Raw genomic sequence first — 11,001 nt, 5'->3', positions numbered from 1 at the left:
TTTTTTTTGTACAGGCGAAGGCGGAGGGACTTTTGGCAAATGAATATTCCATTGAGTTATACCAAAGAGTGGGCGATTGTTATGGTTGGAAGGGTAGGATAACCACATTGGCGGCTTTACCCACGCTTTTTTTTGGGCACACCGTCACGAGAGTAGTTCTTTTTAAGTTAATACCATGAAGAAACCAGACTTGACAAGTCATTGATTCAATTTATTTCTACAGCTATTCTGGCATTGGTCCTTTGTCTGCAAGTGAGGAATGTGAAGACCACAACCGCTAGGAGATGTCCAAGACAGGAATTTGTTATATTATAACGGTGCCTGTACAGCTGAAGTCGACGGCAAAATTGTTTCTTCGCCGTCTTGTTAGTGATTGTTTAAATTCGGCGTAGGGTTAATTATGCCGAACTAAAGATGGATGGATGCCAACGAACTCTGGATTGACAAGATGAAATGACCCGTCTGAACACAAAATTTGAACCGTCCAAGAAAATAAAGTCATGGAATCCGATGACGGCGATACCATAAATTATGCTGCTTTCTTATAGGTGACAGGCCCATGGTTAACCATTTCTTCAGTGACTTATAGAGCCGGTGTCGGGTCACAGTACCTGCCAGTGGAGGTAATTGTATGATGTTAGTGAAGTGGGCTCCGCAGTTCCAGTCTTAGCCTTGCGCAATCCATCGACAAAAAAGTTGCTGGGGGCGAGATTACAGCTTCGTTTCTTTCTTATTCCATTTCTTAGGCTCTCCTGTCTGATTAGTCTATACAATCGAGGCGTCGAATAGAGGACCTGTAAGGCCAATTAGATTCAGAGTCAAATCGCCATCATGTCCTGTCGTTCACAGCTATTTCGCGCCCTCAGAGCGCCCGCCTCTGGTAGCAGGAGGACTGCTTCTTTGAGGGCCAATGCTCTCGGTAGAGGCCTCGTCCACTCCCAATCTTCTGCTCGATGCCTCTCGACCACAGCCGCGAGACTCGTTTCTCCCACGAGGGCTCAGCAGAACAAGCTGACGTCCGAGATGTACCCGCAACTCGAGCGCGACTCCCGCTTCGCTCAAGTAACGCCTGAACATGTCGCGCGCTTCAAGGAGATCTTGGGTAACAACCCCTCCGCCATCATCGACGGCATCAACAATGGAACCGGCGTAGACGCTGCCGACTTTGAGATGTACAACGAGGATTGGATGCACAAGTACAAGGGACAGTCCAAGCTGGTCTTGAGACCAGGCAACACTGAGGAAGTAAGCGCCGTCCTCAAGTACTGCAATGAACAGCGTCTGGCTGTTGTCCCCCAGGGTGGAAATACAGGCCTTGTCGGAGGCTCTGTTCCCGTTTTCGACGAGATCGTCATTAGCATGTCCCGCATGAACGAGATCCGCTCCTTTGACGAGGTCAGCGGCTCTCTCGTTATTGACGCTGGCTGTGTCCTTGAGGCCGTCGATACGTACCTTGCCAAAAAGGGTTATATCTTTCCTCTTGACCTCGGCGCCAAGGGCTCATGCCACGTCGGAGGAAACGTTGCCACAAACGCTGGCGGTCTGCGACTGCTCCGTTACGGCAGTTTGCACGGTACTGTGCTTGGTGTTGAGGCTGTTCTGCCTAACGGCACCATCATCAATGACTTGTGCACCCTGCGCAAGAACAACACTGGCTACGATATTAAGCAGCTCTTCATTGGCGCTGAGGGAACTTTGGGTATTATCACAAAGATCGCTATTCAGTGCCCGCAGCGATCTCCTGCGGTTAATGTTGCCGTCTTTGGCCTAGAGTCTTATGATAAGGCTCAGCTTGCTTTCCGTGAGGCTAAAAAGCAGCTGTCGGAGATCCTGTCCGCCTTCGAGCTGATGGACGGCCGCAGCCAGAGAATCGTGTCAGAGGTCAAGGGTCAGGATCATCCTCTCGAGGGCGAGTACCCTTTCTACTGCCTGATTGAGACAAGTGGCTCCAATGGAGAGCACGACTACGCGAAGCTCGAGGCTTTCCTCGAGGATGTCATGACTCGTGAGGTTATTGCTGATGGTGTCGTTGCCCAAGATGAAACACAACTTCGTAACTTGTGGGGTTGGCGTGAGGGCATCACCGAGTGTCTCGGCCATTGGGGTGGTACCTACAAGTACGATATCTCAATTCCCCTCGACGAGATGTACCAGCTCGTCGAGGATACGAAGGCTCGTATGACTGATGCTGGCCTGCTTGGTGACACACCCGACCACCCCGTTGTTGACGTTCTAGGCTATGGGCATATGGGAGACTCCAACTTGCATCTCAATATTCCCGTGCGCAGATATGATCCCGCCGTGGAGAAGGCTTTGGAGCCTTGGGTGTATGAGTGGATCCAGAAGCGTAATGGAAGCATCAGCGCTGAGCATGGATTGGGACTTGCAAAGAAGAAGTACATCGGCTACAGCCGAGACGACACCACGATTAATGTCATGAAGCAGATTAAGAACCTTTTTGATCCTGTAAGTTTCACCCCTTCATGCGTTCTTTCCCGTTCTCTTTTTCAGTCAGTTCCCGCGTCTGTTCCTGTCACACATGTCGTATATTCAGCCCTACAGGGTTTCCTGCGTTGTTTTTCTCTTGTCCGTTGCATTTTCCCCGACCTTAGGGCTGACATCTGACCCAGAATGGCATCATGAACCCCTACAAGTATATCTGATACCCTGGTCTCTTGGTTTCGTATCCGAGTGACAACATACATATGCATATCTTACCCCTTGCTCTGCAGCGTCATACAGTACGTACGGCTTGCTCAATTGATTCCACCTCCATAGTAGATCGTGGTTTCGACGGAGCGAATCACAATGCGCAGGCACATTGAATGATACCGCCCAAAACATGGTATGAGCAATGCTGCGCCGCACTGCGGCTGTAAGAGCCATGTGTTTACAACGTCAATAGCATCTGAGCATGAAAATGTACATTGGTTGGATGGGTATTTGGAAAAATTAACAAAGAATTTCGGTCAATAGAATAATGGTTGATCCATGGAGCGAAGACAGTTCCGGAATTTCTGAGCCTCTTGTTCACTATCAAGTCAAGGTTTTATGCGATAATAGATGCGCAAAAGCGTATTCACCAAAACAACTGCCAAGGCCTGTCCATGGTTCATCATCAGGAATATGTCGTATATGACTATGGCTGAATATCGGGTCAATAGTCAATGTATCAACCTCCCCGACGTCAATGTGTTGGCAGTGTCCCATTGCACCCTTCGCTGTCCTGTCTTTGATAGGAGGAATCTGAGTGTTAATTTCCCACGACAATTAGGAATCTGTCAGACTTACCCTCACCCTACGGCCTACACCAACAAGCAAGCTTCAGCTCTAATGAACCGACAACCAACGAGCAGCCACTACCACCCATCAACACAGACCTCCCTGTCAGCCTTATGGGGCGGGGACTGCAGACTGCTGCAGCTAAGAGACAACTTCTCCACACATGCCGATACGCTAGACCAAAAGTTCCTCTATCGATGAAGACCGCTCGGTTGCTTGTTTAAGCCATGTCACGAGCTTGTCCCAAAGTCCCCGCTATAGACCATCTCCCTCATCTGGGATCGTCACTCATGTCCAGGCCACTTGATTCCGCAGCACAGCCTGTTTCGTCATGCCCAGTCCTTGCAAGCTCAGGTTTGCGAGGCATGTTGTGTGGATACGTAAGCAGCCTGGCTTCCACCCAGCTTGGGCTGATTCCAAGTGTTTGGTTCGTCTTATTCGTTGTATAAGCTGGGTCTCGTTTACGACATGAAACCATCGCAGGTAGTTACTATGTAAGGAGACATCTTTGAATCTCCGAGGTGAAGGAGGTGACCCAACCTGCAGTAGATACTGAATAACCCAAGCCCTTATGCATGTGTGGAATAATGGACTTCTGTGATGTGTGGGGTGATAAACATAGAAGGGATGCCTCATTGCAACGAATGCCGGTAAGTGTCTAGTTGCAGCATCGTAGACGGCGTTGCCGAGATCCTGGTTGTAACCCAAACTGCTTAATTATAATTAAAGCTGCCTCGAACACAAGTTGCGACAACGACATACCTGATTCATGAATCCATTGTTTTTATTCAAGTCCTCGCCATGGTTGGTGTTCCTGGAAAATATAAAGGCTGCGAGACGTGCCGACGCAGGAGAGTCAAGGTTTGTTCTGTCATCCATTAATTGTGAATGTCCAAGTTGAATTAACAACAACCAGTGCAGCAATGAGAGGCCATACTGCCAGAAGTGCCTGGCTAGCGGAAGAGAATGTGAAGGATATGAGAGGGAACGAGTCTTCATCACCGGAACACCGCAGAACAAGGGTAGAGTGGCCTCTCATCCCAAGAAAGGTTCGTCTTCAAAGAAGCGAAGGTCACCACCATTCGAACAATCAACCAGAGCACGCGACATCACCCCAATCCAACCGCTTTCCTCAGCTTGGGAGGACCATACACGAATGTCCAGTCAAGGAGTCGAATACTCAGTTCTCGTTTCGGCCTTGAACATCAAACTCCCACATATATTGCCAGACAAGTCAACGGAGGATGAGTCTGCGCCTTTCCACATCACGTTCCCGCCATATACACCGAATGAGCTGCAACCCTGGGTGGGCGAGGGAGACCTCGATGTTAGGGCACAATGCTTAGCAAGACTACCAGATGTCCATGAACAAGATGACTCGGAACAGAATTACTGCGTCTTCTTCTTTGAGGTTGGTGCAGAAACCGTCGAATATAGTCTCGATCAAACCATCACTGACACCAGTTAGCATGAAACGGCATATGCATTCGGCGAATCTGGATCTAATCAGGTAAAAAGGTTGGGTCCGGCTTACTTTGCCCATTTTCCCAATCACCACTTTTTCGTCCGGATATATCGGCCTCTAGCCGTAAGTAGTGCTCGAAGCTGTCACTTCTCTTGTACTGAGTGAAAACAAGACAGGGTTTGCTCTTCTCAGGCGACAGGATACCTTTGTATCGTCCAATGACTGGAAAACAATTCCGTGGCAAAGACACCCAAAATCTCTCCTGGATAGCCTCTTGGATCACGCACTTTTCTTGCCAGCTATATTTGCACAGGTCGACCATATCATGCCATTGGACGCCACGCTCAGTCGTCGGCATCACGCTCAACAGCTGCTTCGAAATTGTCTTGCACTTGAAAGACACTTCAATGCTTGGTTCCAAATGGCGAACCGACCTAGCTACGAATGCCCCATGGCTTATTGGGCTGACGAGATCATAAGCCCTGGCGGTCTCATTCCGTTCTCGAATTTGTATACCTTCAAAGATGGCAACACGGGCCTTGCATTCCTATATTATTGGATGACGAAAATACTTTTTCATCAATGTATTGAGACCCTGCATCGGATCATATACCAGCCGGTTGTTGATGTATATCCGGGTACATGGGTCGACTTGCCGTACGACCTGCAGATCGATATCACTCTCTACCAGCAAGGACGTCTCTTTGCTGCAGACATCTGCCGTGGGCTGGATTCGGTCCTCCATGAGATAGCCCAGCCTGACATGCTGATCATGCCGATGAAAGTAGCAATGGATCTATACAGAGATATCCATACGACTTCGCAGGATGGCCTGATGGAGATAATGTGGATTGATAACTTCCGATCGCGATTAGCTGAGAAAGGGCAGCATGTCGCTGGCATTTTGCAAAGCCAAAAGTGGTCCGAAGTTGCGACTTTCTGAACAAGATAACGTCGATATGTTCTTCAAAGCTATACTCCTGAAACTCCATCGCTCCTTTGCATTTTCATATTCGCCATGTCGCGGGACTGACAATAGAATCGTTCCCTTAGAATAGTTTGAGATGCCTGGTAGGTTATAAAAAGGAGGACGGACTGGGAGACTTGTGCCAGATATTGGGGCCAGAATGTCGTAAGATATGATAAAATATAATGGAACAAAAAGATTTGCTAAGCTATAGAGCCGTGATCTATCGGTGACCTGATCATATTGTCCGGGGTAGAAAAAGTAGTTGCCAAGATATTCATATGAATTCATGAACGTGTATATGGATGAGAGATGTACAGTGCGTAGACTGGTGCGCAGCTCTGTACACACCGTGACGGATATCGGAAGATAGCTATTCCGGCATGGTTGCTGTCCGCTGGGGAGCTCCAGCTCTCAGCCTTCCTGTCCGCAGGTAACTGGCAGGCTGCCGTTCTGACGAAGCTTAGCACCCCAGCACATCAACGTCAACACTCATCGACCAAATCTAGCACCAACCCCTCGATTCGCTTTCACCACACGAATAAAGCATTACGAATTACTCTCAAGCACGGAATCCTCGAAACCAACCCATTCTAAACCTTCACCATGGCTTCCGGATACGACAGAGCTCTGTCGGGTGAGTTCCAATAGCGTCCTACGGTTAATGATACATCGCTAACTAGAGATCCAGTCTTCAGGTTGGTTTCATAGTAAAACTCCACGCGAAGCTCCCTAACATGCTATCAGTCCCGACGGTCACGTTTTCCAAGTCGAATATGCTGGTGAAGCTGTCAAGCGAGGTGTGTTACAGGTCGTTGACTGATATCATTATCGCAGTGGCTTATACTCTTGATAGGTACATGTGCTGTCGGTGTCAAAGGTACCGATGTTGTCGTGCTAGGATGTGAGAAGCGCTCTGCTATGAAGCTTCAAGATACTCGCATTACGCCTTCCAAAATCCAACTTCTCGACCACCACGTTGCTCTCGCCTTCGCTGGTCTAAACGCAGACGCTCGTATCCTTGTCGACAAGGCGCGGTTAGAGGCACAGTCCCACCGTCTCTCCGTCGAAGACCCTGTCACCATCGATTACATCACCAAATATGTCGCCGGTGTTCAGCAGCGATACACACAAGCTGGTGGTGTCCGACCATTCGGTATTAGCACCCTGATTGTCGGTTTTGACCACGGCAGCGACGTCCCCCGACTCTACCAGACCGAGCCTTCTGGTATCTACTCCGCATGGTAAGACACTTGGGAATTTCTAAGTCGAATTCGACAAGCTGACTCTTTCACAGGAAAGCAAATGCCATCGGACGTTCAAGCAAGACCGTTCGTGAGTTCCTCGAGCGAAACTACAAAGAGGATATGAACCGAGAGGCAACCATTCGACTGGCAATCAAGTCGCTGCTTGAGGTTGTCCAAACTGGGGCAAAGAACATCGAGATCTCTTTGATGGCGCCAGGTGCTACTATTGAGACACTTCCCACATCAGAGATCGAAGGTTACGTCAAGGAGATCGAGCAGGAGAAGCAGGAAGAGGCTGCTAAGAAGAAGACGGGCCGGACCCCTGGCACTGGAAGTGCTGCCATCCTAACCAGATCTCAGGATGATTCTGCTGCGGAATAAAGAGACATATGGGGAAGGGACACATAGACAAGTGCATTGGGTCTCTAGAATCAGTGCCCAGTGCCATTGTATTAACATAAGTAATGACGGGATGCATTCTATCTTTGTTCCCCACGTAAGTGACAACTCGCTATGTACCCTGAACGCCGTGAGTTTTGCCCTATTGTCTAGTCTCCAATTATCCTAGCTTGTCGGCATCGTCTGACGGGTCAAAGATAGACCTAATTCCTCTGGTCTTTTGTCTCTCATCCTTAAGCATCTTGTTGTCCATTCGCACGTCTTCGCTTTCGATTGACAGGGCCGCCTGGGGGGTTTTCGCCTCGATGACAAAGTGGTTATCGCAGTGGGGACAGAACTCGTCGGCTTCTTCAAACTCCTTAATGTCCTTTCGGAAACACTTCCTGCACTTCTTGCAAGCGAAGATCATTTCGAAGCTTTCCTTGAGAGGGTGGTTCTCTTGTTCACCGTGGCACTCAACGCAGTCAAACCATTTTCTGCCTGATTACAAAATTAGCTTCCAAAATCTTAGAGGGCACCGAGAAGTTGCGAGCGTCAACTTCGCCAACGTTCAACGTACAGCATGGAGATCGGACGGCGACCTGCGCGTTGAGAATATGTTTGCTAGATAATCATCAGTTTTAATTCACACACTGGCATAGAGTCTTTATCTTACCACATGTTTGCAAATGAAAAGAACTGGCCTTGAGCTTCTGAAAGGGTTCTTATGAATAATTCAGAATTGCGGTGACTGCAAATAGGCAGTTGTAACTCAAGTTTAGACGAAAGTTCGAGAGTTTTGGCGGGGTGTACTCTGTATTATTCAGACACTTTAAACTGCCTGGGCCCCTGACACGACGCTAAATCCGCAGCGCAGCGAGGCGAACTACCAGGCAGAGCATGTCCCCACCTAAAAATATTAGTCATCATAGTTCTGTGACGCTCATCATGAACGCCTGGGCGCATTCTTCCAAGCTTCAACTTTCCTGCTTCCCATATTCCTAATCCCCAACACGACAACTGCCACGACCATCAAACCGCCCGCCATCACGACAAATATGCCGCCCAAGAGGAAAGCTGGCGGCGCTGTGCAAGGCGGAGCGAAAGTCGGCCGGTCTTCGCGGATGTCAACGCCTGGTGCTGCAACGCCACGAACGATCGATAGCAATGATGAGGTGCCGGACGAGGATGAGGCACCTATTGACGAGGCTCTGGAACGTGACTTGAATAAAAACATAGATATATTTTCCCTGGATCGCTACCAGAAGAGACACGCGATTCGGGATCCTCTCCCACATATCTTTGGCGACCGTGATTTCTCCTACCTGGTATTAAAGAAGGACCACCAGAATCGACCTCTTTGGATTGATCCTCAGAAAGGTCGCATCATCTTGGAGAGTTTTAACCCTCTGGCGGAGCAAGCCCAAGATTTCTTGATCACAATCTCCGAGCCCCTGTCACGACCGACCTTCATGCACGAGTACGCTCTCACAACACACAGTCTGTACGCTGCCGTCTCCGTTGGACTTTCGCCAGAGGATATCATCAACACTTTAGACCGATTCCTTAAGACGCCTTTGCCAGATGAAATTCGAAACTTCATTACCAGCTGTACTCAGAGTTACGGCAAGGTGAAGTTGGTCCTCAAGAATACCAAGTACTACGTCGAAAGTCCCGACCCAAACATGCTCCAAACCCTTCTCAAGAACCCCAGGATCGGACCCTTACGTGTTCAAGGCACAGAAGAGATCACGACATCAGTGGCGCCTAAGATCGGTGGTCTTGTCATTCCTGGTACCCAGAATGCGGCAGGAGTGAAGCAGGCGAATGCTCTTGGCCAATCAGGCGAACAAGGCAAAGACGGACAGCCTGTCCAGGAGGGCGAGGTTTTTGCGACGCTTAATGAGGAAGATGATGAGGATCAGGAAGTGACGCATTCCTTCGAGATTGCAGATAAAGACGTCGAAACCGTACAAAAGGAATGCTTGAACCTGGGATACCCTGTCCTTGAAGAGTATGATTTCCGAAGAGATGAGGCAAATGCCAATCTGGATATCGATCTTAAACCAGGTACTCAAATTCGACCTTACCAGGAGAAGAGTCTCAGTAAGATGTTTGGTAACGGACGCGCGAAGAGTGGACTGATTGTCCTCCCTTGTGGTGCTGGAAAGACGCTGGTAGGCATCACAGCAGCCTGCACCATCAAGAAGGGCGTGATTGTTTTGTGCACAAGTTCCATGTCAGTTGTACAATGGCGAAACGAGTTCTTGAAGTGGTCCAACATTAACCCCGACGACATTGTCGCTTTCACCTCCGACTCCAAGAACAATGTCTTTACTGGAAGCACAGGTATCATTGTCACGACATATGCAATGGTCACACAATCCCGAGCTCGATCCTATGATGCGGAGAAGATGATGAAGTTCTTGACTGGTCGAGAATGGGGTCTTATGCTCCTGGACGAGGTGCACGTCGTGCCCGCCAACATTTTCAGAAAGGTGACTTCCTCGATCAAGACTCACTCTAAGCTCGGTCTTACGGCAACTCTTCTACGAGAAGATGACAAGATTTCGGATCTTAACTTCCTGATCGGGCCAAAGCTCTTCGAAGCCAACTGGATGGAGCTTTCAAAGCAAGGACACATCGCCAGAGTTCAGTGTGCCGAAGTCTGGTGCCCAATGCCTACCGAGTTTTACGACCAGTACCTCAAGGCACCGAGCCGAAAGAAGGGCCTACTCTATATCATGAATCCTCGAAAGTTCCAGGCTTGCCAATATCTCATCAACTATCACGAGTCGCGTGGAGATAAAATCATCGTTTTCTCAGACAATGTGTATGCTCTGAAGGCGTATGCTCTGAAGCTCCAGAAGGCATACATTTTCGGTGGTACCGGCCAAGCAGAACGTTTACAAGTGCTGGAGAACTTCCAGCACAACCCTAACGTCAACACTCTCTTCTTGTCCAAGATTGGAGATACATCTCTTGATTTACCCGAAGCGACGTGCCTCATTCAAATCTCTTCGCACTACGGTTCCCGTCGTCAAGAGGCGCAGCGTTTAGGTCGTATTCTTAGAGCCAAGCGACGTAATGACGAAGGTTTCAACGCCTTTTTCTACTCGCTAGTTTCAAAGGATACACAAGAAATGTACTTCTCCTCTAAGCGTCAAGCTTTCCTTGTTGATCAAGGATATGCCTTCAAGGTTATTACGCAGCTCGCCAACATCGAGAAGACTCCCGGTCTGGCATTTGCCGATGTCTCGGAGCGTCGGGAGCTATTGCAGAAGGTGCTTGTGGAGAATGAGAGTATGGAGGAGGATGACCCCAACGATGACATGTTTCATCAAGGCACCATGGGGCGCAAAAAGAAGAAGGGAGCACGACGAACGGCGGGTACCCTTGGTGAGCTCAGTGGTGGCCAGGACATGGCATACATCGAGCAAAACAAAAAGATGTCGACGAAGCGGAAGAAGGCGGACAGCAATGCCTTCTTCAAGAAGATTGGACGTGAGAATGCGAGACGCGCCGCAGCGCAGTAATAGAGAAGAAATTGGAAATCGGATAATAGAAGGGATGGGTGTATTATTGGACGGTATCGAAGCGAGCCTATATGCTCGGAGTTTGCGCGAAGTTATCAACGATCATGTTTTTTTTTTTTTTTTTTT

General features: G+C 49.0%; 5 protein-coding genes across 5 annotated transcripts; 4 read left to right on the top strand and 1 right to left on the bottom strand.

The window, feature by feature from the left end:
• Positions 1–831: 831 nt before the first annotated feature.
• FIESC28_08686 (uncharacterized protein) lies at positions 832–2,663 on the top strand (the record flags this gene model as incomplete). Its single annotated transcript, XM_031162824.1, has 2 exons — positions 832–2,466; positions 2,631–2,663. 2 exons carry the CDS (start codon positions 832–834, stop codon positions 2,661–2,663), a joined length of 1,668 nt encoding a protein of 555 aa, XP_031013121.1.
• Positions 2,664–4,083: 1,420 nt separating this feature from the next.
• FIESC28_08685 (uncharacterized protein) lies at positions 4,084–4,750 on the top strand (the record flags this gene model as incomplete). Its single annotated transcript, XM_031162823.1, has 2 exons — positions 4,084–4,143; positions 4,199–4,750. The coding sequence occupies 2 exons, from the start codon at positions 4,084–4,086 to the stop codon at positions 4,748–4,750; spliced, it is 612 nt and encodes a 203-aa protein (XP_031013120.1).
• Positions 4,751–6,320: 1,570 nt separating this feature from the next.
• FIESC28_08684 (uncharacterized protein) lies at positions 6,321–7,342 on the top strand (the record flags this gene model as incomplete). The annotated part of the gene is made up of 5 exons (XM_031162822.1): positions 6,321–6,351; positions 6,406–6,412; positions 6,462–6,514; positions 6,571–6,958; positions 7,012–7,342. 5 exons carry the CDS (start codon positions 6,321–6,323, stop codon positions 7,340–7,342), a joined length of 810 nt encoding a protein of 269 aa, XP_031013119.1.
• Positions 7,343–7,520: 178 nt separating this feature from the next.
• On the bottom strand, positions 7,521–8,020 carry FIESC28_08683 (uncharacterized protein; the record flags this gene model as incomplete). The annotated part of the gene is made up of 3 exons (XM_031162821.1): positions 7,521–7,840; positions 7,920–7,963; positions 8,016–8,020. The coding sequence occupies 3 exons, from the start codon at positions 8,018–8,020 to the stop codon at positions 7,521–7,523; spliced, it is 369 nt and encodes a 122-aa protein (XP_031013118.1).
• A 377-nt stretch (positions 8,021–8,397) lies between these two features.
• On the top strand, positions 8,398–10,875 carry FIESC28_08682 (uncharacterized protein; the record flags this gene model as incomplete). Its single annotated transcript, XM_031162820.1, has 1 exon — positions 8,398–10,875. One exon carries the CDS (start codon positions 8,398–8,400, stop codon positions 10,873–10,875), a length of 2,478 nt encoding a protein of 825 aa, XP_031013117.1.
• Between the last annotated feature and the right edge of the window lie 126 nt (positions 10,876–11,001).

The sequence above is a fragment of the Fusarium coffeatum genome (assembly GCF_003316985.1).
Source record: "Fusarium coffeatum strain FIESC_28 chromosome Unknown BRIP53273_contig_209, whole genome shotgun sequence".
In the NCBI taxonomy this organism is placed as follows: Eukaryota; Fungi; Ascomycota; class Sordariomycetes; order Hypocreales; family Nectriaceae; genus Fusarium; species Fusarium coffeatum.
Note: the sequence above shows the minus strand (reverse complement) of the source record. Positions and strands in the feature narration are given on the sequence as shown.